This window comes from Dasypus novemcinctus, chromosome 1, assembly GCF_030445035.2.
Source record: "Dasypus novemcinctus isolate mDasNov1 chromosome 1, mDasNov1.1.hap2, whole genome shotgun sequence".
Lineage (NCBI taxonomy): Eukaryota > Metazoa > Chordata > Mammalia > Cingulata > Dasypodidae > Dasypus > Dasypus novemcinctus.
Genome location: NC_080673.1, coordinates 94,338,109 through 94,363,018, shown reverse-complemented (window position 1 = coordinate 94,363,018; position 24,910 = coordinate 94,338,109). Strand labels below are relative to the sequence as shown.

At 40.0% G+C, this 24,910-nt stretch overlaps 1 protein-coding gene across 7 annotated transcripts in view; it reads right to left on the bottom strand.

Annotated features, from left to right (window-relative positions):
• The window catches only part of TBCK (TBC1 domain containing kinase), a 445,069-nt gene that overhangs the window by 93,565 nt on the left and 326,594 nt on the right, over nucleotides 1–24,910 (bottom strand). For 5 of the 7 annotated variants that reach the window (XM_058294468.2, XM_058294462.2, XM_058294485.2 and 2 more), the window contains one exon: nucleotides 20,564–21,160. The exons of 1 other annotated variant lie outside the window; for it this stretch is intronic. In XM_058294468.2, the coding sequence (XP_058150451.1) occupies nucleotides 21,050–21,160 (111 nt within the window). In that variant the 3' untranslated portion in view covers nucleotides 20,564–21,049. Of the gene's footprint in view, nucleotides 1–10,916; nucleotides 11,090–20,563; nucleotides 21,161–24,910 lie in introns of those variants that run through there. One more of the 7 variants, XM_058294479.2, reaches the window with a different exon arrangement.

Below are 24,910 nucleotides of genomic sequence, written 5' to 3'. Positions count from 1 at the left end.
GTGTTGTATCTTCTCTTTGTCACTTTGTTCTTCTTATTCCAATTTCTTATTGCTAGTTAAGCTCACTTTAAAGGAAAGTATTAGTGCTGGGGAAAGTCAATTGTGTAAGGAAGGAAAAAGTGTGAAGTAGTATTGGTGATATATGTTTACAAAGCAACAATATGAGTTCTGGGAGGATGGAGGTTAGATCATGTAAATTGTGTAGAGTTATAGTAGTAGGAAAGTACCTATAATGAGGTAGACGACTGAATATGGGAGGAATGTGGTATGTACTAAGAGGCCATTGTTTTCGTGAGAGAGGGAAAGAGAAAAGAAAGGTAATAGTTTCAGGGACGAATACCAGATGGAAAACTAAACAAAGGTATTAGAAATTAAGAGTTAGACACTTTGTGGATCAAAGAAAGGGAGATGGAATATAGGAGAGATAGCAGATGGTGGAGGATATCAAGTTGTAGGGGAAAGGGGATAGTGTAGATAGGCTAAATCTATTCACAGAGAAATGAGGCAGTGGAGGGTGAGGAAACCCAGCAAATGTGAGGTATTTCCTGTAGGACCTATTGTATTGTTAAGGTAAAATAGTATAAGAAGAATATTGGGGACAAGAAAGAGAGGATTGAAAAAAAAAAAAAAAAAGAACAACAAGAACAACAACAACAACAACAAATAAAAAATAAAAAAAAAAACAAAGAACAGAAACCCCGCCGCCAGGCTCGGCTGGGCTCAGCTGGGCTCCGGTCCCCCGCCCGCCGCCCGCCGCGGCTCGGCTGGGCTCGGCTGGGCTCGGCCGGGCTCGGCTTTCCCGCCCGCCGCCCGGTGCGGCGCAGCGCGGCGCGGCTCTCCCGCTCGCCGCCCGGCGTGGCGCGGCTGGGCTCGGCCGAGCTCAGCCGGGCTCCGCCCCCCCGCCCGCCGCGGCTCAGCCGGGCTCAGCCGGAATCGGCTACCCTGGCCGCCGCCGCCGGGGCTCCGCGCGGTGCTAGCTGCCTCGGCTCCGCCTACCCAAGGAGGGAATCCTCCACACGTAGGTGGGATCTCCGTGTATATTTCACAGATGGATCCTCTCTGTTACCTTCCCTCCAAATCGATGTCCAGACACCTCCGGACCAGGAAAAATCCCGAAACAGCCAGTCCCAAAGAGTCTCCGACGCCTCCCAACCAATTCCCCCCAGGAGCTAGTAACCGGGAAGTTCACTCAGCCGCCATCTTGCCTCCCCCTCCTGAAAAGTCCCAATTTATATCTTATAGACCAGTCCTTTCCGTTACCTTCCCACCAAATCGATGTCCAGACACTTCCTGCCCTGAAAAAATCCTGAAAAAGCCTGGTCCCGGAGAACCTCCAGCGGTGCCCAGCTGCCTCTTCCCAGGAAAGACGGCAAGGCAAGCTCACTCAGCCACCATCTTGCCGGAAGTCTCCCTCATTGTAGTTTTGATTTGCATTTCCCTAATAGCTAGTGATGTTTAGCATCTTCTCATGTGCTTTTTAACCATTGCCCATTTTTTAAATGGGTTGTTTGTTTTTTTTATTTTTGAGGTGTAAAATTTCTTTATATAAGCAGAATATTATTTTCTCCCATTGAGTAGGCTGCCTTTTCACTTTCTTGACAAACTCCTTGAGCTGCAAAGTTTTTAATTTTGAGGAGGTCCCATTTATCTATTTTTTCTTTTCCTGCTTGTGCTTAGGGTGTGAAGCTCATGAAACCATTTCCTATTACAAGATCCTGCAGATGCTTCCCTATATTGTCTTCTAAAGTCTTTATGGTCTTGGCTCTTATATTTAGATCTTTGATCCATCTTGAGTTAATTTTGTATAAGGTGTGAGATGGTTCCTCTCTCATTCTTTTGGATATGGTATCCAGTTCTCCAAGCACCATTTGTGAAGAGGACATTCTCACCCACTTGAATGGGTTTGGTGACCTTGTCAAATATCAGCTGACACGTGAGGATCTCTATCAGAACTCTGAATTCTGTTTCATTGGTCAGTATGTCTATCCTTGTGTCAATACTATGCAGTGTTGACCACTGTAGCTTTGTAGTTTACTTTAAAGTCAGATAGTGTGATTCCTCTGATTTTGTTATTCTTTTTCAATATGTCTTTGGCTATTTGGGGCTTCTTCCCGTCCAGATAAATTTCAAAGTTAGTTTTTCCAATTCAGTAAAAAATGCTGTGGAGATTTTTATTGTGATTGCATTAAGTCTGTAGATCAGTTTGGGTAAGATAGACATCTTAATGATGTTTAGTCTTCCTTTCCATGAACAGAGAATATTCTTTGCTTTATTTAAGTCTTCTTTGATTTCCTTTAACAGTATTGTGTAGTTTTCTGTGTATAAATCATTTACACCTTTAGTTAAATTTATTCATAGGTATTTGATTCTTTCAGTTGCTATTGTAAATGGTTTTTTTTTCTTGATGAGATATGTCTTTTAAATCTCCAAGAGGAGATAAGCAGCCTCTTTTTTTTTTTTTCTGGCAGCACACTGTGTGGAAGCACCACTCCTTGAAACCCACTTGAGAAAATGCTGTATGTACTATGTACATAGTTCATAGAGACTCCCAACTGGATCGGTGTCCTTTGAATAAGTTTTCTTAAGATCTTAATGGGAAAGAAGAGCACTGGCTATAGGGTTGTCAGATAAAATATAGGGTGCCCAGTTAAATTTGAGTTTCAGGTAAATGACAAATAATTTAGTATAAGTATATCCCATGCAATATTTTGGACACACTTGTACTAAAAAATTATTAATAGTTTATCTGAAATTAAATTTTAACTGAAAGACCTATATTTTTATTTGCTATTCTTAACTGGGAAAAGCTTCACTAGAGCTGTTCTGGAGATAAGCAATCAGGGAGAAAACAGAGATGCCAACAGCAGCTTTTTGAGTATCCTATGTGATATTTATATAAGTAAGTATCTTTTTACTTCTCTTAAATCTAAGCTTATTCTTTATATGTAGGTGTAAGCACCAGTCAATTTCTTTATGTCTTTTAGGGTTGTCATGCCCCAACATTTACATGTTGAAAAATATATTATTTTATTGTGACTTATTCTCCTTTTATTTATCCTCTTTATAATAGTTAGGGCATTATATATGTGTGTGTGTGTGTATGTGTGTACATTATTCATGCCAATGGGCAATATTATCTATGAACTTCTTTTCATGGGAGTAAGTAGATGTTATGAAATATTTGTAATAAAAAGAGAAATGTTTGGTAGAAATGAGAAACACTGACCCTGTCATGCTGCTTTTCTTGGTTATAGTAAAGCCACAAGCTTTGCCTGCTTTTTGTCATTGGGCATACTATTTAGGATTTGGTTTGACTGTACTGAACAGAAAAACAAAGCAACACAGTGGCTTAGACAATGCAGAAGTTCATTTCTGTTTCTGTGAAAGAAGCTCAGGGGTAGCTGGTTGGGAGGAATCATCCCTTCAGGCCTCTGCTCTGCCATTTGTATCATCTTCGTCCTCATTGCCAAGATGGTGCTAGAAGGTCTTTGCTGCTTGGAACGCTCCCTTGTTGGAAGCCAGCCTCTAATCTGGGGAGGCCCAGAAGCCTCATGAAGAGGCTGTCATAGACAGGAACAAGTGTCCAGACATCATCCTCGGCTGTGCTCCTAGCCAGCATCCAGCATCAATGCTACCCACATGACAGCAGTTATATGCCAGATCCCGAGCTAGCACTGAGGATATTGAAGTAAACGAGAGATATGGTCCCTGCTTACATACAATTTACAGTACACTTGGGGAGACAGATTTTTAAACAAATGAACTTGCAAATATATATACAATTACAAATTGGGGTAAGTGCTTTGAAAATTAATGGGAAGAGATGAGGTAATTGAATAGTACCTCAAAGAAGGCCTCTCTCCGGAGGAAACATCTAAATTGATCAAATAGACATTTCTTAATTCCTTATATTACTTGATCTCTCAGCAGCATTTGACATTCCTAACCATTCTTTCCTACTTCAAATAAACTCTGGGCTCTGGTTACAGTGATCTCTTGGTTCCTTTTCTCTGTCTCTGACCCATCCATCTCTTTCCTGTCTTTCTCTGCCCATCCTTAGTTAGGGTTCAGGGTTCGATACTCAGTCTTCTTGTTGCACACTACATACTCAGCCAATTTCATTGACTTCCATCTTTACAACTACTACAAATGTGCTGATGACCCTCAAACTTTTATCTTCAGGCCCGGTTGCTACCCCAAGCCCTTGGCTCTCTTGTTCAACTTCTTTCCAAGCAACTCCATTTGGGTTTCCACCAGGCAATTCAACTCCAGAGCCAAACCCAAGGTCTGCATCTCTCCTCACCACACCAGGTCTCAGTTGGCACTGCTTCTTGGTGGAACCTAAAACCAGGGAACCAATTTGGATTTATCTACCTTTCTGCCCTCTATCCACATGCATCGCCATTCAAAACATCAGTTTTTTAAAAAAAATTCTATGTCCTTAATATCTCCTATCTTTCATTTCTATCCTAACTGTTCTTCCCCTTGCTCAGCACTTGCCCTCCACCCCACACGATGCTGGAAGCCTTATTGCACTTCCTCCTTCAATCACCCCTCTTATCTGTTACCAGGGTAACATGTCTAACATTTAAATATTGATCAAGTTATGGTACTCATCAGAATGATTCTGTGGCTCCCTATTGCCTTCAGAAAGGAGTTACCTAAAATTTACAATGAGTATCACATATAAATGTGAGATGATCTCAGGTAGCATTTGGACAAGCATTAAAACATTTTTTTTTTTGGCGGTGGAGTTGGCCCAGTGGTTAGGGCATCCGCCTACCACATGGGAGGTCCGCAGCTCAAACCCCAGGCCTCCTGACCCGTGTGGAGCTGGCCCATGCGCAGTGCTGATGTGCGCAAGGAGTGCCGGGCCACGCAGGTGTGTCCCCCATGTAGGGGAGCCCCACACGCAAGAAGTGCACCCCGTAAGGAGAGCCGCCCAGCGGGAAAGAAAGTGCAGCCTGCCCAGGAATGGCGCCGCCCACACGGAGAGCTGACACAACAAGATGACACAACAAAAAGAAACTCAGATTCCCGTGCTGCTGAGACAACTGAAGCGGACAAAGAAGACACAGCAAATAGACACAGAGAACAGACAACCGGGTTGGGGGGGAGGGGAGAGAAAATAAATAAAATAAATCTTAAAAAAAATTTTTTTTAACAGTTTACATATCCACATAAATATATATAACTGAATGTAAGATTTTATAGTTATTGCTTAGGATATGGCTAAGTTAGAACTGTGAGTTCATTTAGAGAAAAATAATAAGTAACTACTTGACTGTGTACATAGTGCAGAAATCATGACAGTACTTCAGGAATGACTCAAGTCTGAGCAACACTACAAAACAGCGCAAAAGTCCAATATATGGCAGATAAAGACCCACCTGGTACTGCCTGCAAGGAGACAATTGGAGCCTCCTGTTGGTGTTACTTCACAATAAACACTGCCCCCTCCCAAACCCTCCTCTGGCCTTGCCTTGGGGCCAGGAGCATGTGCTCAACTTGAGTTTGCCCTCCTAGCCCCAACAAGGCTCCACTCCAGGTGACTGGATTCCCAGGTGCTCTGCTTGCATGGTGTGCCAGGGAATGGCCTCCATTAGTGCTTGCACCAGTCTGGGAAGTGTTGGGGGTGGGTAAGTTGCTCCTTCATTCGTTCCCTACTACCTCAACCTTCCCCACATCTCCTCACTTTCTCCTTGCTTTTGTGTATTCTTTACCCTCTGCCTGTGGTGCCCTCCTTTCCTCCCCTGCAGTGGAAAACATCTATTCCTTGTTAGGTCTCAGAATGATCTCTCTGACCACCCCAGCAAATCCAGGCATGCTTTCTACTTTCTTGCGTACTTTGGGCCATTTTCTAGCTCTTGAAGGGTATGGCTGGCATCTCCTCCATTCTCCTTGTATTCTCTAGCCCATTCCTAGCAAGCAGATACCATGAACAAAGGAAGCTACCTCTACTACTGAACAAATGCATCTTCCTTGCATTTCAAAGGCGGGAGAATTTAGAAGATGTACACACCAGTAGGAGCATGCTGTGGTCTTATTAATAATATTATCTACCTCATTTATTGAGTCACTCTTGTGTGCCAGGCATTCTGATTAGTCATTTACAGGTTATTATCTCATTTATCTTCACAATAATCTTGTGAAGCACACACAATTATTAAACCCACTTAACAGATACAAAAATCGAGGATCTGAAGGTTAAATTAAATGTCTGAAGACACAGAGCCAGGAGGTAAAGCCAACATTCCCATCCAAATTAGTGTGACTCGAAAGCACTCACTCTTCCACTTATATACAGCAGGCTGGTTAGAGCAGACCACTGCAAAATGTGCAACGTCTTCTGATCATTACAAATGCATTTAAACACATCTAAAAGTCTTCTTAGGGAGGCAAAATTCCTATATGGTCAAGAAGCTGTTGGTGCTTAAGAAAAAGAATATAGAGCAATAAAAATAAAAATAAATCGTTTCCACTACAGAAGAAAAATACCTTGCTAAGTGCTAATTTATTTATTTTATTGTATTTATTTTATTCAGTATGAGTGTTTGTAATAACAAACATGTTTAAGGTAGCTTTGAAAATTAAAAGTCTCCACAGAAACGGGTTACAAGAATTGTTTACTTTTCAGGCAGTTATACAATTAGACTACTTAGTAGCGTAGAAACAAAAAAGGGTGCTATGCTGTCCTGAAATAAAAATCTCTTCCCTCTTACCTGAGCCCATGAATGCTCAGATAGTTAAAATAACTAACTTATTACTACATCAATAATTAAACAGCAGAGGAAAGATTTATCATGGTACTTTTGTGCTCAGCGGCACCAAAATTATGTACCAGCCTATGCATCAAGATAAAATTCCCCTGCTGAGGTTCCTGCAAAGACGTGCTATCACCACCTGCAGCAGAATGAATGTGCTGTGCTTGTAGGAAATGGATGCACGTTAAGGACAAGAGCCACTTTTACGGCAAGAGAAAGTGTTAGCAATAACCAGAGGCTAAAAGGGACTTTTGGCATGCTGCTCCACACAACTGATTCAAAATAGGATCTTCCACAGTTAAGTTGGGAGTGTGGCATCATATCAGGGCAGAATTGCACAGCTCCTCATGTTATTAGATTGTTTTGGTAAACATTCGTGGGGTAGCAGCAGCTGCTGGCCACTGCAGGGTCTTTCATTGAGCAGGCAAATGCTTGATGGCTCTTGGGATTTCTCACAAATAACTTTAGTAAAAAGGTGCCATTTCCCCAAAGATCAGCAAAAGGAAGTTAGCATGGAATTCTGCAGCGCCCTTCTCATCACTGTTTAACACTCAGAGCTCTCTTTTTAGGGTAAATTCCATCTTCTTCCTTTCTGAATCTCCCACATGTCCACTGCAAACCTTAACTCTGTTTTTGGCTTGACTAGTTAATTCCACATAATGAATGGAAAAAGATCTCAAGCATGAAGTTACAAGATTTACTGTGCTTTTAAGGGTGAACTTATAATAAGGTGGAAAATTCTCCTCTGGTAGGTTAATAGTAAGAGGTATAAAAATAGCTAACCTCTACTTTTATGTGCTCCATGTCCTAAGTACTGTTTGTCTTATAACTGTCTTCTTATACCAAGCCTACAAAGCAGATATTAATCAATTTCATATAAGGGATCTGAGACTGAGGGAGGCAAAACAATTTGCCCAAGGTCACACATCCAGTAAGTGGCAAAGGTCTGAGTCCAAAGCTCTAAAGCCTTCCCTCTTGTAAAGTGTCATTTTAGGGACAGTTCTGGCTGGCAGGGAAGTACCAGGTCTAGCTTGCTGAATGCAGAGTATGCTTTTAGCCTGTGCCCACAGTTCCATCTTTGTTCTCTTTTCTAATTCCTTTGTATGTGCCAGCCCTTATAAGCGGGCCTGTGTTCTGTTTCTTTAATATCACCCACTGCATATGCCAGGGGGCAGGAACCTATCTTGTACTTAATCAGTCATTGTTGGTAGATGTTTTTTAAGTAGGAACAAGTTTTCACTTCCCACATTCACTGAAAACACACATCCTAAGGGCCTACTTTTGGGCTGACAGAGTACTAATTTCTATGGGAAATACCAAAATAAAAATGCAGCTGTCTTGCCCTCAAAGAAATCTAGAAAGGGGGGTGAATCATGTATGTAGGGAATTAGAACCACTCTTACACTGCCAATCCCTCTTTCCAACCCTTCCTTGTTTCTCCTCACAAAAGGAAGCAATGATAATCTGATTGGTCTGGTCCAGAACGGTTTTTTTTTTTGTTTTTTTTTTTTGGGAGGTGGGGAAGAGCAGAGGCTGTGAGACATACTTACTGCTGGGCAGGGTTATTTTGTTTTGAAAAGCTCTTTCTTGCCTCTCTTCCACTGCAAGTGGTATAATTGGTAGACTGAACCAAGACTCCTTTTGTTACCTGGCCGGCTTTTTTTTGTTCTTATCTTTTTACATGCACAGTTAACCTTGCTGGTCTTCAGTTTAAGTTCTTATATTGTGTGATAAACCAGAAAATAGGATTCCCAGATTAATGTTTGGCTTGGGGCAAAGAAAATACCCAGTCGGCCTTGAGCCTCAGCTCTGTGCTTTAACCCAGGGTTACAAAAGCTCTGAATTGGGGTGAAGTGGTCACTGGCCCAATTCATAATAAAATGGTACTTGGTTCACCACTTGTAGTTGTCCCTGGTGTATAAATTTCACTTGGAAACATGTCAAGGTGACTGGCAAGGATTTTTAGATCCCTGGCTTTAATACCACAAAATATTACCAAGACTTTACTCCTTCACACAACCCACTAACTACATCACTGAGGCAAACCAAAGTCAGTGTTTACGTGGAAGCCCAAGTCATATACTGTAGGACCCCAGGAAAGGGCACTTCTGACTTGAGGGCATTGGGGGATTTATGTGCTTTTTAGGTCTTTCCTCCAGTACTTGTTCAAGAAACGTCTTTGGCCTATAAAGAACAGTGAGAGCTAAGCAATGCATTCGACAGGGTGGGGTTGGAGTGTGGCATCATCTCTATATAATACACAACTGAGGAAGCAAGACCAACAACTCTGGCTGTAGGGAAATGATGCTTCTGCGTAGCTTGGGAGAATCAGACACCCACACTAAGTTATCAATGCCCCTTATTGCTCATAATCCTTGAGGTCTGTTAAATTCAAATAACCCCTTAGGTACCCATTAGAGAATCTGATAAACTATATAGTTTGTACCCCATAACATAACATAAAAAATAGCTTTTTTAAAAAATCAGGGTCACATTAAATAAAAACTCTTAATTTATACTCCATACCAGTATTTCAGCATTCCACTGATTCTTCTTAATATATTCCTGTTTGGATCTGATCCTACTCCTTTAAAATGGGCACCATTCTCTCCTTATAATGGTTTCTGTGTGTGTAATCAATTCACTTCTCCCCTACGCAAAGGAAAATGGCTGCGGATCTCACACAAATGCTACTGAGTAGAGTGACCTTCAGCAGACAGAGATAAACAAGAGCTGCTTTTCATCTCCCCACCATTGATTTTCTGCAAGGCAAACCACAAAGCTGCTTTGAAGTCCAGGACAGAGCTGCAAGGGAGAGAGAGATAAAACTGAAGGAAAGAGTGGAATTGAAACATAGTTAATCTCTGCCATCTAGGTGCGGATGCTTTATTGGCAAAACTGAACCTGCCAGATTTTATGGAGAGAATTTAGATTATTGTAAAAGGATCTGTTTTTAAATTGGTAAATCTGGGTTAGCAGAAGGGTGTTGTGTAAAACAGAAGAATCAGAAAGGCTATTGGATAGAATCCATCAATTTAGCAGAAATGGTTGCTTTTAATTTCCTCAAACAGTAGCAAGTGTTTAGTGTTTAGTCTTGACACTGTTTTTGAAGTCTTCCCTTTTGTTTACGTTGTATAATAGGACGAAAATACAGATTGTAGGGTTAGTTGTTTGTTGTGTTAAAATTTCTAATTTAGAAACAATTCAATCCATCAAAATTTGGGCTTGCTAGTTTTACAAAACAGGTCTGACTTTCATGAAAATTATAAAACACTACATTTGATTAGCACTTTTCCATTTACAGAATGCTTTCCTATAAGCATCAATGTCATCCAGGGAGATAGACTGGAGTTTTGCTATTATCCCTGTTTCATAGGTGAGGAACCGGAGTCTTAGAGACTCCGTGTGGGAATTGCCTAAGGACAGGCTGGGCTGATCTTGGGGAGGCCAGGAGGATCCAGGATGATCTTTGGTTCTTCCTTTTCATGTTGCTGTCTCTAATTATGGTTTTTTAAGAGAGAGTAGAGCACTAACCGCCCCTTCCCTCTCCTCTTTCTGAAATGTGTATTGTATTGCTCAGCATGGTTTTTGGATGACAATTGAACCTGATGGTGTTGGAAAAATGAAACATTTCTTATTCTTAGTATCTGACTCTCATGTTCTGGAGGAACTGCTCTGAAGACAGCCATTCTTCAGACCACAGGGGAGGGCTGGGCTTCCTAAATAGTACTGCAAGAAGCGGGATTTACCATAATTCTGGTGGGCTTAAGGGTACTTAGTGTTGTGAAATGGAAGATCCTTGAGAAAGTTCAGCCCCTCTCTCAGCCATGAACACTAAACAAACGCCAACCAACCTGAAACCCCAGGGCAAAATTCTTCCTCATTCCAGCAGTCCAAGATCTGGATAAACAAAAACACTCATGCCATTTAAGGGGAAAGGAACCAAGGAGGCGTTTAAGGCTTCACCTGCCCTTGAGATAACTCTCATGGCGCAACAAACATCATGACCTGGAGCTACAGTCTTTCAGGGAGAGGGTATTGTTTGTAATGACAGCCTTCGGAATTCTCTGTGGTACCCCTTAAGAATGTACTGTTTTCACTTAGTTATTTTATTTTATTTTTTTTTAAAGATTTATTTATTTGTTTAATTTCCCCCCCTCCCCTGGTTGTCTGTTCTTGGTGTCTGTTTGCTGCGTCTTGTTTCTTTGTCCGCTTCTGTTGTCGTCAGCGGCACGGGAAGTGTGGGCGGCGCCATTCCTGGGCAGGCTGCACTTTCTTTTCACGCTGGGCGGCTCTCCTCACTTAGTTATTTTTATACAGCTAACCTGTAAGCGATATTTATCATTGTGTTCAGACCCGAAAAATCATTTTGTTCTTGATGATAAGTAATAAACTACACACTCCATAATACACACACATGAAATTTCAATCAGGCTTTATGTACATGCCTAGCAGCTTTTTAAAGGTACAGTTAATGTCCTGGGCAGGATAAGTTAATTAAAAGGGCTAAATTATTACAATTAATTTCATTAACTTATTCTTTTTGATTTAACAGAATTAATTTGGCTGACAATAATGAACTTTAATATGAATTTTAATATTACTTCACTTAATCAAAAGGGGTACTTTTAAATTCATTTTCAGAACGTCATACAATTAATTATTTATAGGTACTTAATGTAATCAGCTTCTGCCTTAGCTGTTGTCATCTTATGGGATAGTTTTTGTATAAGTATAGAATATCTTGCTTTATATAAGTTATATAATTCCCCACTAAAATTTTAAATAGATAGTATAGGGTTCATGTTAAAATGACATTTCCAGAATTTATATTGAAGTGAGTGGGATAGATTTAAATTATTTATTAAAATCATTTCCTTTTTATTATTTCATTTAATTACATATGCACACTTTAACAAATATTTATGATTTACAAGTTAATTAAAATATTAGGTTAGTAAGTACCCATGTTAGGCTTCGATTTTTAAAAATATTATATTTCTAGGTATATTTATTTCTGAAATCAGAACTAGTTCTCTATAATAGGATATTATTAAACTAAATCAGTTTAAGGTTTGTATTGATAAAATGGGGAAGGGGAATTAAAAATTACCTTGTAACCTGGAAAAAACTCTTTCACTTCTCTCTTTAGTGAAAAATATGGCATAAATCAAAATGACTACCTGACTATAACAATGTCTTGTTGATATGGAACAAAAAGTCTTCTTTCAAATTAAACATATTTAGGGGGACTATTTAGGGGGACTGTACAGTTTTTGAGTTGTAGTAGTCCGGTGTAGGGATGAAAACTTCTAAACTCTAGCCTAAATCACCAAATCAGACTAATTTGGGAAAGGAAATAACCTAAACTAAATTCCTAGCTCTGCATCAATATTGTATAATATATTTTTTTCCTGCCCAGGGGTAAAAGTGGATAAATCCCTGGAAATGGATCCTGCCTATTTATGGCAGTTGCTCAGGGGTAGGCTTTCATCCCAAGGCAAATCTCAGGATGGCCTCTGTAGGGCATTCATGCTAGGGCAGGTGGGGACAAGGATAGATAATACTTCTGTGACAACGAGAGCCTCTCAAGACCTTTGCAAAGAGGGAAGAGGCTCAGAATAAGGAGTATAAAATGGTCACACTAGGCACTGCATTTAGTCAGATGTTTTACTGGTCATCTCGTATTGCCATATGTAATTAAGGAGAGATGTGTATGCAAGTGCACAGATATTTGAAATTCCCACTACCTATTTTTTAAAAAGTAAGATTTCCCTTCTTGGTTGCACATCACTATGCAAACTACCCACTGTGCCATTTGGCCACAATCCAGCAGTCATATTTCTCACTTGCTTATTGACCCTATATGGAATCCATGGCAGTGGGATTATTAATATCTTAAAGATAATTTTAGAAAAGATATGTATATGTTATCTGACAACTTACAAATTATCAGGATAGCCAGCGACCTCTATTTCTTCTGTTTTATGGTTAAGAGACCTACAAACTATTTCTCCTCTTCCCCCACGTCCCCCTCTTTGGCTTTCCACACATGACTGGGAAGCTGTTACAATAGTTTTTCCAAGCTGTCTAGCCTGGTCCTTGGCTAAGACATAGATACAAAGGTCAAAGGTCAACTTTGGTCCCTGTACATCAAAGATTTTACTGTAGAGACAATATGGTTCTTTACCAAGGATGTTTTTCTGGGTCAAGCAGGGATGCTTTTCTGGGCTCTGTTGTTCTGGAGGCGAAAAGATAATCATTTTCAGTGCTCCATTTATGCATCTCACACATAAGACAGACCAGACCGAAAGTTGGCCTGCAATAAAAATGTGAAATGAGTTGACATTGTGTCTTTTACCTTCTTTATCTGATGTGGTGGAAAGAGGCTAGGAATTTGGAAAGCAGAATTGTAATTTTGGATTAGCCTTTTACTAGATGCACGATCTTTGCAAAATCTTTTCACTTTTCTTATAATTTTGAAAAATGACTCGTTTGGATCGGAAGATCTTTAAAATTCCCTTTACCTCATGATTTGTAATCTCTAGACTAATATAATAATCCCAAGAGCCTTAAAACCAGTTGTATGCTGGTAAATGTGTTTGGCCACCTTCTCCAAATCTAAGAAAGACACAGAAAGTCCTGATTTGTGATGTTTGCTGGTTTCCATGGTGTAAATGCTCACCCCATGACTAATTTTAAGCTACCACTGTAAGGTTCCTGAAGGTGGAATTGGGAAGAGAGGGGCATATTCAACGCTCATGTTTTTAAAATACTAAACTATTCTACCATTAAGGACTGAAAAACATGCCAATATATTTAAGAGAAAATTAAATACAGTCAAAAGAAAAATAGGTTTCCAAGGTTAAATTAGAAAATTAAATCTCCTCTGCATGGATTGTCTCAGGTTTTAATGCTTCAATTAGTGGGCAGTCTATTAGTCTTTAATCAGAAAGTATACCATGCACTGATTTTAAAAAGTCACATAATATATAAAGACTAATATTTTCAAATGTTGAATCTTTCAGGAAACAGTATTTAGAATCTGATCTAATGCCTTAAATATAGTACATTTGTTATAGCTCCACGATTTAGTCTTATTCTAAGACAAGAGAGTGGTTTTATTTTATTTTTTTAATTAATTAATTAATTAATTATTTCTTTCCCCTTCCCCCCTTGGTCTGCTCTCTGTCCATTTGCTGTGTGTTGTTCTGCATCTTCTTGCATTATCTAGAAGCACTGGGAAACTCTTTTTTGTTGAATCATCTTGCTGTGTCAGCTCTCTGTGTGTGCAGAGCACCACTCTTGGGCAGGCTGACCTTTTTTCACACAGGGCGGCTCTCCTTGTGAGGCAAACTCCTTGTGTGTGGGGCTCCCCTACACAGGATGCCCCTGTGTGGCACAGCCCTCCTTGCACGTTGCAGCAGAATGTGTGAGTCAGCTCACCACAAGGGTCAGGAGACCCTGGGGATTGAACCCTGGACCCTCCATACGGTAGAAGGATGCTCTATCAGTTGAGCCATGTCCACTTCCCAAGACAGTGTTTTAACCCTCACCCCCAGTGTAATTATATATAATATCCTGGAATGGGGGCAACACAATGCTTTGGTACCCATCCATGCACTGTTTATTGGCCACAATGAGCACTGGAACAGATTAGTATTATTGAAATACCACAGACAACGCAAATAAGAAAAAAATGGGTCCTTTGAAAGGGACAAGAAAAGATATTTAAAAATATTAGTCCAGGGAAGCAGACTTGGTCCAATGGATATGGCATCTGCCTACCACATGGGAAGTCTGCAGCTCAAACCTCAGGCCTCCTTGACCCGTGTGGAGCTGGCCCATGTGCAGTGCTGATGCGCGCAAGGAGTGCAGTGCCACGCAGGGGTGTCCCCCGCGTAGGGGAGCCCCAAGCGCAAGGAGTGCACCCCATAAGGAGAGCCGCCCAGCATGAATGAAAGTGCAGCCTGCTCAAGAATGGCGCCACACACAACGGAGAGCTGATGCAGCAAGATGATGCAACAAAACAAGGCACAGATTCCTGGTGCCGCTGATAAGGATAGAAGTGGTCACAGAAGAACACACAGCGAATGGACGCAGAGAACAGACAAACAACTGGGGGAGGGGGGAAAGGGGAGAGAAATAAATTAAAAAAAAAAAAAAAAAAGTTAGTCCAAGAGGAGACCTTAGGCCCAAAAGTCACAGTAGAAGCTATGAATATCACAATCAACAGAACCCTGAATTTGCCAAGATCCAAGTTTAGTCTTTATTTGACAAGCATCTGTCATAAAACATGAACAACAGGAAACTTACTCAGGAAATATATAAATACAAGCAACTTTTTATTAGATGGCTGACTATATTGCTTATTTACAATGTGTATTATTTCTAATATTATATGAGATAAAATTGGATTACAAAACCTAAAGTTTGCATGTGTGCAATTACATATGCTAAGTGTCAAGTGCTATGCAGTTAAGGTTTGTAACTCTTCCCTAATTTGCTAAATAAAATCTAAGCTGGTAGTCATGAAGGGTCTTTGGTCTTGAGACCCTTCTGAACCACTAAACAAAAATCTGTCATGACTATTATCATTTTGTTCTACTCTTTGGCTTAATGACTGTTTATCAAGGTTTCTTGGCAATTTGATTAATAGTAAGTATATTTAGAGACAGCATGTTTAACAAAGGGATTACTACTTATGACTCTAATAGAAAAAATTATCTACCAATCCTACAACAGTCTACTGAAAGCAACCTTCTCTACTAGTGGATTTCATTGGATGTGACTATTGCAAAGACCTTATTGGGAAGCCATAGCATACATTTGATATTAATCTCCAAAGAAGTACTTTTTTTAAAAAGATTTATTTTTTATTTATTTCTCTCCCCTTCTCCCCTCTCCCCCAAGTTGTCTGCTTTCTGTGTCCATTTGCTGTGTGTTCTTCTGTGTCCACTTGTATTCTTGTCAGCAGCACCGGAATCTGTGTCTTGTTTTGTTGCATCATCTTGCTGCGTTAGCTCTCCATTTGTATGGCCCCACTCCTGGGCAGGCTGCACTTTTTTCGCTCTGGGCAGCTCTCCTTATGGGGCACACTCCTTGTGCATGGGGCTCCCCTACGTGGGGGACACCCCTGTATGGCATGGCACTCCTTGCGCGCATCAGCACTACATATGGACCAGCTTGACCACACAGGTCAGGAGGCCAAGGGTTTGAACCTTGGACCGCCCATGTGGTAGGTGGATGCTCTATCTGTTGAGCCAAATCCGCTTCCCAAAGAAGTACTTTTTTTTGGTGTTAACTATTTTGAGGGAGAAAACATGGGGGTAGATTTAAAATCTGATACCATTTATGAGTCCCAAGATTTTTATAGAATTTTTAAATAGTCAGATGAACACATGCCCTAATGTCTATTCCAATTTGGGAAGTTATCCCAGCTTTTCCACTGAACATATCTGTCTGTAACAGATTAGTTTTCCTTTACCCAGAATACTAGGCTGAAGACAATTTCCTCCGTAGCTTCCCTGATTTGGTGAGAAGTTATTGCTGGTCATTCATATAGCAAAGTTCTTTAGAATATTACTTTGTAAAGTAGTCTTAATTGCAATTCATTACCCAGAAGGCCGAAGATTGTGTCTTGTATTCCTATACGAATGTTAAAAACTCCAGTTTCTAGAACCTATATTGATGTGTAATATACTAGGGGCCAAATAGTTGTGGCTTTCAGTTTTTCTTCACTTCTGACAGAAGGGATTTCTTTCTTACAAGCTTAGTTAAGTATGAGATACTTTTTACATGCTTTTTTTGATCTAGCATTTGTATATTTTGCAGAGAGGATGCAACTAGCTTACCTTACTATGTTATTGGACGTTATCTGTTCCAACTTCTAGAATTCTAAAGCTAAGTGGAACTTTAGAGATCCTTTATTCACCAGTGAAATGAGATTTCAATTTTGTTTTTATCATCTGGTACCAGACAAACTTTAACACTTGAAAAATATTAGCATGGGCCGTTTTAATTTGTCTCCATGCACATAGACTCTAAAAAAAGATACCTATGGTTCCTATAGTGATTCAATTCGATTTTACATTTATTGAGCATCACCAATGTAGTGGGTTGCAATGAGAGGTATTAGTTATGGTCCCTGACATTAAAGGATATCATATTTCAATATGAGGTACAAATGGGAATAGATAATTGCAAAATGATACAATAAGGCTAATATTAGAAGGATAAATGGAATGATTTTATAGATTTGAAGTACTTAATGTGGCATGGGGAAGTCAGAGAAAACTGGAGATGTTACCAGCAATGGGGTATAAAGGATGAATAAATGTGTGTGTTAATGGGTTGACAGTGGTAACAACGGCATTCTAGGCAGAGGGACTCGACTTCTGATGCCAGAAAAAAGAGTACTGATAGTGTAGGAATCAGTAAAATATTAAAAAGTACCTTCATGGGTTCTGTAGGTTTAATTCAGCAGATAGTTGTTGAGGTCATCTACCATGGAATAACATGTTCTGCATGTAAACATGGCAGTGATGATGTGCTCTTTATCTCACTGTTCAGAATATTTATTATTCATAATTTGCTTGTTTAAAAAGTCCTGTTTTTTTGGGAAATAAGCTTAAATACATCATGATTTAAGAAAGTTAAAATGCAAAATAGTCCAGAGGGAGACTGGCTATTTTTATCTTCTCACACAACTCTCCCCACAATACTCAGATCTTCATCAGCTATCAGCTGATGAAGCTATCAGCTCTTACCTACCACCCTATTCATTTTATTTTATTTTTGTCTTTATTTATTTTTTTAATGTTACATTAAAAAAATATGAGGTCTCCATATACCCCCCATCCCCTTCACCCCACTTCTTCCCCCATAACAACAACCTCCTCCATCATCATGAGACATTCATTGCATTTGGTGAATACATCTCTGAGCACTGCTGCACCTCATGGTCAATGGTCCACATCATAGCCCACACTCTCCCACAGTCCACCCAGTGGGCCATGGGAGGACATACAATGCCCGGTAACTGTCCCTGCAGCACCACCCAGGACAACTCCAAGTCCCAAAAATGCCCCCACATCACATCTCTTCCTCCCACTCCCTACCCCCAGCAGCCACCATGGCCACTTTCTCCACACCAATGCCACATTTTCTTCGATTACTAATCACAATAGTTCATGAATAGAATATTGGTAAGTCTACTCTAATCCATACTCTCTTCCTCCATCCTGTGGACCTTAGAATGGTTGTGCCCACTCCACATCTACATCAAGAGAGGGCTTAGATTCCATATGTATGCTGGATGCAATTCTCCTGCTTTCAGTTGTAGGCACTCTTGGCTCCCTGGTGTGGTGGTTGACCTTCTTCACCTCCATGTTAGCTGAGTGGGGTAAGTCCAATAAACCAGAGTGTAGGAGTTGCAAGTCTGTTGAGGCCTGGCTATCACATGGTCAGTCCAGAGATTCAGGTCCCTTGGGTATACACTAAACCCCAGTGCCAACTACAGATCTGGTAAAAGTAACAGGAGAGGCTTGTGGACAAAGATCACATCTGAGTCCAGCTCCATCACACAGAAACACAAACTCCAAAGTAGGGCCAACTGACATGGCACTGAATTCCATCTGCCATGACCATAGAACCTGTGGGTCTCTGTAGCCTTCAGAAGAACCAGTACCTGGGGTGGTGTCTACTTTATCTGTCTCTGGGACTGTGCTGAGGTGTGCATAAGGGCAACCCCTCTGATAACCTCCCGGCTCTTTTTGGAGACTCATAGTCATATAAACTCATTTGTCCTTTCCATTTTCCCCTTTTATTCAGATCAAAAAGCATTTTTAACTCATGGTATTATATGTAAACTAAGATATTCTGCTGGTCTGAGTTGACCCTTTATTCAAGGTCATTTTCTAGTTACATCCATCATCAGCTGGTACTTGGTAGTAATACCTCAGCACCAGGGAGGCTCATCCCTGGGAGTCATGTCCCACGCTGGGGGGAAGGCAACACATTTACATGCTGAGTTTGGCTTCGAGACTGGTCACATTTGAGCAACAAGGAGGCTCTCAGGAGGTAACTCTTAGGCACTCTGCAGCTCTAGGCCTTGTTCCCATTCATTTTAAATCTCATCTCCTTCCTTCACTTCCCTGCTGTCTCAGTGAGGTACAGTTAAAGATTCAGAACTCCTCTTTTAAAATAATCATCAGCTCTGCATTCTGACTATGAAGTCAGGTATGCCATCAAAGATAGAAGAAAAATGAACTAGTAATTGACAGGGCAAGAAGGATTAATGATATTTGGTAGGGGGCCCAAAAATGATTTTAGAGAACTCTTGGCAAAAATTTCTTTTCTCATTAATTCTCATTTTTTTCTTTGTATACTATGTAGAGGGTCATAGAGTGATACAACCTTTGATCACATCAGTGTCGTAGGTATTCAAGACATATTTGTTGAATGACTGAATTGAATAAAATAAATAAAATGGTCCCTGTATATCCACATGCAAAATAATGAAGTTGGAACACTACCTCAAACCACAGACAAAAATAAAGCAAAGACCTTTGGGGGTAGGGGTAGGGAATGTGGAATGACTGCATCCATTATCATTTTTGAGTGATGAAAATTCTCTGAATTAGAGTTGTGATGGTTGCACAACTTTGTGAGTATACTAAAAACCACTGAATGTGTACTTTAAAATGGTGAATTTTGTTATATAAACCCCAAACAAATCACTACCACCACCACTACCGCCACCACACCATCACCCAGAAAGTTGAAAGTTCTTCATTGAAGTGCTCTGCTTAGGTAGTACTAGTACTGAAGAGGAATATTAAAGATGAACGAACACTTTTTAGTTAAAACAAAATAGCAGATTGTCGAAGGATGTACTATATTTCAATAATTCTAAAATGCGTATTTTTCACATTTCTGAAATAGGAATGCCTCTTATAATTGAAGGTGGTTAACAGTTTATTTGGCTGCATTTTTTTTCTTTTCTTCATGGTACATAAAATGGGGCTATATCTTAGTGGTGTCTTTGATTCAATGAAGTACAGTGCTTACTTTTTAGAATGACATGTTGGTTTGATCTTAACTAATGCCACCATATAGATTCTTTGATGTTTCCCTCAATGTGCTCTCCTCTTCCCACACAGTGATAGAACTCTTAAGTTGGGTACATTACCACCCAGCCAAAGACTACATTCCCAGTGTTCCTTGCAGCTAGATGTGGCCACATGTTTAAGTTCTAGTCAATAGTATGTAAGCAGCAGTACTGTGTGCAGCATCTGGCCTGTGCCTTTACTAGGAAGGCATATTACCTCCCTTTCTCTTTCTTATTTTCCCTTTCCTGTCTCCTCTCTTCCTATTTCTTCCCCTCCTTTTCCTTCTTCCTTCTTTTACTTCTAGTCTGTGGATGTCATGGTGGGATCTGAGCAGCCATATTCATCCATGAGAGGGAAACCATGTATTGAGGGTAGTTAAGCAATGAGAGATTACGGAGTTCTTAAAGATTCTGAATCTAATATACTAGTTCTAGACTGACTATGCAGATTTTTATATGAGAGAGAAATGCATTTCTAGTTTGTTATATCCACTCAGATTTTGGGTTTCTCTGCTACAGAAAATGAACAAATATTCTATTTAATATGAATGGGTAATGCTTTTTTATTTTTCTGAGGTAACCTATTTCTACTTTCTGCAAAGGGCAAAACTTGGCTCCCTCTAAATACACACACGCAAACATACACACGCAACTTATTTGGGCACAAAATGAACTTTCAAACATAGCATTTATTTATAAGGAATGCATTTTAATATATGTATGTATTATAAGGAATGGCTTGCTTTTCACTTTTGATTATCCTAGAAAGATGATTTCAGCCAACATTATGTCTACATTTCTAAATAATACCTTTGTTAGGACTTTCTGTTCAGTGCAGTGGGGAGGACAGTTTTTTAGTGCAACTGGGATTTCTTGATATCACTAAATCTACCTTGTCAGCTGAATTCCTCTGGCTTTGTATGGCGGTGTGGTAAAAATGCATGATCGGATTTCACTACTAAGAAAATTCTTTCAGCAATACATATACAGTCAAGTTTGTTGGCTGGACAGCTGAACATTTGGGTCATGAGATTCTTAAAAATATCTCATAACAAAAGCTTTATGGAAATTCAACCATCTGCGTGTCTAGTTCTGAGAGTGGCAAGGCTGTGAAGAACTGTCCTGTTGGGTGCTGACGCCGTTCTGTCCTTCTGACAGTCACACTCTTGGCTCTTCAAATTTGAGGAGATGGGACAGTGAGGAGACCTGTCGGCTTGATCTTACTAATGCCACCATCTAGAATACAGATTCTGGGATATTTCATCTTCACAAGATGAGCTGCAAACTGAAAAATCAAACAAACAAACAAAGGCCACAATTACAGAGGATATTCCAATGATCTTTCCCATTCCGTTTTTGCCTCAGGCTATGAGAGACAAAACTACTTCACTTTAAAAAAAAATTTGGTTTAATATAGATTAAATTGCTCTTTTATATGTTGACAAAAAACTTTTTTAATTTAAAAGGAGAACTTCTTTAGTTCTCTTTTACAAATTTTGCGTGGGTAATAAATACACATGGTAATAAATTCAAAAAGTATAAAAAGTGCAAACAGCGAGTAGTAAACTCTCAGTTTCTCTCTTCAGAGGTCATTAACGTTACTATTTTTTTTTTAATGTACTCTTCCAATTAAAACATTCTCAGATTTATACTGAACAACTTCTGATATTATGGAGAATATTTTAGTTTTTGCAATTCCATGCATAATGGCCCAGAGAAGACCCATAAACCAGTTATATTTTGTAGTTTTGGAACTACCACAATTAACTGTTTGGGACTGCAATTTGGAATGAATTTGGAGGACTAATCCAGGAAGTCTAGATGCCTAGAATAATAGGACTTTGGAAAAGTTTTCAAGACATACAAACATCTCCCTGACTTGGCCCATGTCTTCCTTCCTATCTAGGATCACTAATGACCATTCCCCATTCCTTGTACTTTACGATAAAGAAGCCTGGAACTGCTTGTCCATCCTTGATACATCTTGCTGCTTTGTAATTTAGAGCCTTGATTTGTGTAGGTCACCCTCTATTAGGAACATGCTGATTTCCTACCAGCTCTTGGCTCCCCTTTAATTCTTCATCAATGCCCTCCACCTCCTTCTACTTATTCCCTTGTTGAGGCACTTCTTTCTCTAGTAGCTGTCCTTGACACTATAAGCCTCAGGTGGGGCCACTCTTCTTAGCCTCCAAAATTTTCTGGGTCAGTCTCTCTCCTTAGTCTTATTACAGTTAATTACCCATTCAAGAGCCTACTTCCTATAACAAACTAAAAATTCCTCTGGAAGAGTGACTCTGCTATGTTTCTTTATAGTGCCTGGCACATGATAGGAGCTCAGTATATTTGCTGGACTGAACTAAACTATGGCATATGGCCATATAACCAGGGGCAAAATTAGAAAGTAGTGCTTTTCTTTGGCTTTCTGGCCATTCTACATTTTCTCCTTGGTATTGTTCCATTCCTCCTCTTGAGTATTTAGTCTCTGAAGTTCTTTTCAATTACTTCCTCTATCAAAAACTGCTCTCAGGGCCTTCGAAAACAATGACTAATAACTGCTCACAGTGCTATAGCTTCTGGTGGTATCTGAAGTTTAATAGTTAGCAAAGTCTCAAGCCAGCATATTGATTTTAGAATTCAAAGGAATCAGTTGTGTGGTTTGTTTAGGATGATTTTAGGGTCTCAACTCCAGAGATTCAGCTTTATGATCTGGACTCAGTAATATGCATTTTTTAACAGACACCCCTAAATGATTCTGATGCCGGTACTTTATGGAAAATAGTTTGAGAAACACTGCCTTATGCCTAAAGCGTGAAGGTATCAGTCAGTGAGTGGAATAGATGTTTCTGGAGACTGGAATATTAGATAACTTCAAAATAGCTCACATCATTTGATCTCAATACTTTGGGCCTCTCCCATCATCCTCTGCAGTGCCCCTTAATAAAGATTCAAAAGGCTGTTTATACTTCAAATCCTATACTCTCTTGGAGCCGCCAGAAAAGAATCTTAAAGAGTAATTAATGTTGATGAGAAATAGTGCACCAGTATTTCAAGAGTTGTCTAGTGAGCTAGACTGACATTGTGAGCTGGTCTTCATCCTGTGCTCACTTATTTCTCTTTAAATCCCAGTCCTTAAGAACTGGGGTGTCAGATTCATCTACCCTGAGTCGTGCAGGCAGCAAAGTCCCTGATACCATATGATAACTGAAACATCTTGGTTTCATTCTCCCATATGCAGCAATACAATTACCATTTGGGCCAGAATTCTAAGATAAACATAATATTACTCAAAAAGCCTTGTGCATAAGCAGTCTTAGCTTTCAGTACTTTCAAAATTCTGTGGAGGTTAGAAAATGAGTAAGGAAGGACTTACTGTATATTTAACTAATCTCTTTTAAACTATGCTGTAGAGCTGGAAAAGTCCCCACTGTTATTTTAAGGAAGAGCATAACAATTATGCTGCTGCTGAGCTGGAAAATGGTAGAGGCTAAGCAGGCAGAACTGGATACTTTCCAAAAATCAGGTTGCTGATGTGTGGGAGGTCTAAGAAGAAAAGTATACATGGAGTACAAGGAGATGGCAAATGTTTAGGAACCCTTGAAAAGCAAAGGTGTGCTTAAGTAAAGAAAAAGAGAAATTGCTGAATTTTCAGGTAAGATTGTGAGTTCTGCTCCACTCTGCAACTGGTTCCAATTATCCAGGCTAAATACTGGTCCCTAACATTGAAGTCATGACTGTCTCTTTTCCATTCCTATCATAGAAACCACTTCTCTTTTCCTTCTCTATCATTCATTCATTTTTTTGTCAATTGAACATTTGACTGGGCACATAGTAAATATTAGTCACTGTTTCAGTTTTTGTGGAGCTTACTATTTTGTGGAGCTTACTATTCAATGGAGGAGATGGTCATTGTGAGCAATTACAATCAAGTCGTGTTGATTTTACAAAAGCAGAAGTTCAGAGTACTTACAAATTTAACAGGGGTTAGGGGAGCGTTTTAGTTTGCTAGGCTGTTGAAATGGGTTAGCTTAACAATGGGAATTTATTAGCTTACAGTTTTGAGGCTGAGAAAAATGTCTAAATCAGGGCATCTCAAGGTGATGCTTTCTTCCCGAAGAGTGGCTGCTAGAGTTTCTTGACTCCTCTGCCATATGGCAAGGTACATGGTAGCATCTGCTGGTCTCTCCCTCTCTTTCCCTTCCGGGTTTTGTTGCTTTCAGTTTCTTGCTTTTGTGGCTTTCTCTCTGTGTGTATTCCATCTGTTTATAAAGGACTCCAGTAAGAGGATTAAGACCCATCCTGAATGATGTGGGTCATACCGTAACTGAAGTAGCCTCATCAAAAGATCCTACTTACAATGGGTCCACTTCCACAGGAATGGATTAACTATAAGAACATGCTTTTCTGGGCTATATACGGTTTTAAATCACCATAGAGAATTTTTTTTTTCTTTCCTTTTCCTCTTTCATTATTGACTCCTGAAGGGAATGGAAATCCAGATGTGATGGCCACAATACATATATTGATCAGGTAGTGTTTCAGTGGCTAAAGCTTGACAGGTTACTGAGAAAAGAAAGGGCTAATGTGCTTTCTCCTATGTGAAAAGAGCCACATCACACACAGAGAAGGTATACAGTGGGGCAGGGGAGAATCAAGCATGCAGAGTTCAGGGTTTCTTCCATCTTCCCCATCTGGCAGGGCTTCAGCAACCTGAGTAAACATACAAGGGAATGGACTTTGGGAAACAAAAGCCTAGTGTAGAAACTGTATCTCTCACACTGAGAGAGGCCTGACTTCAAATCAAAACCACAGCTCTAGGGGCGCAGATGTAGCTTAAGTGGTTGAGCACCTGTTTCCCATTTATGAGGTCCTGGGTTCAATTCCCAGAACCTCATAAAAAAACCCAAAAAACCAGAAAAACAATTCTAGACTTACTAATATCCTTGGTGGAACTGGCAGGATATCATACTGGATCAGTGGTTACCAAGGTATCAGAATCATATGGGAGCTTTTAGAAAACAGTGATACGTACGCCTAC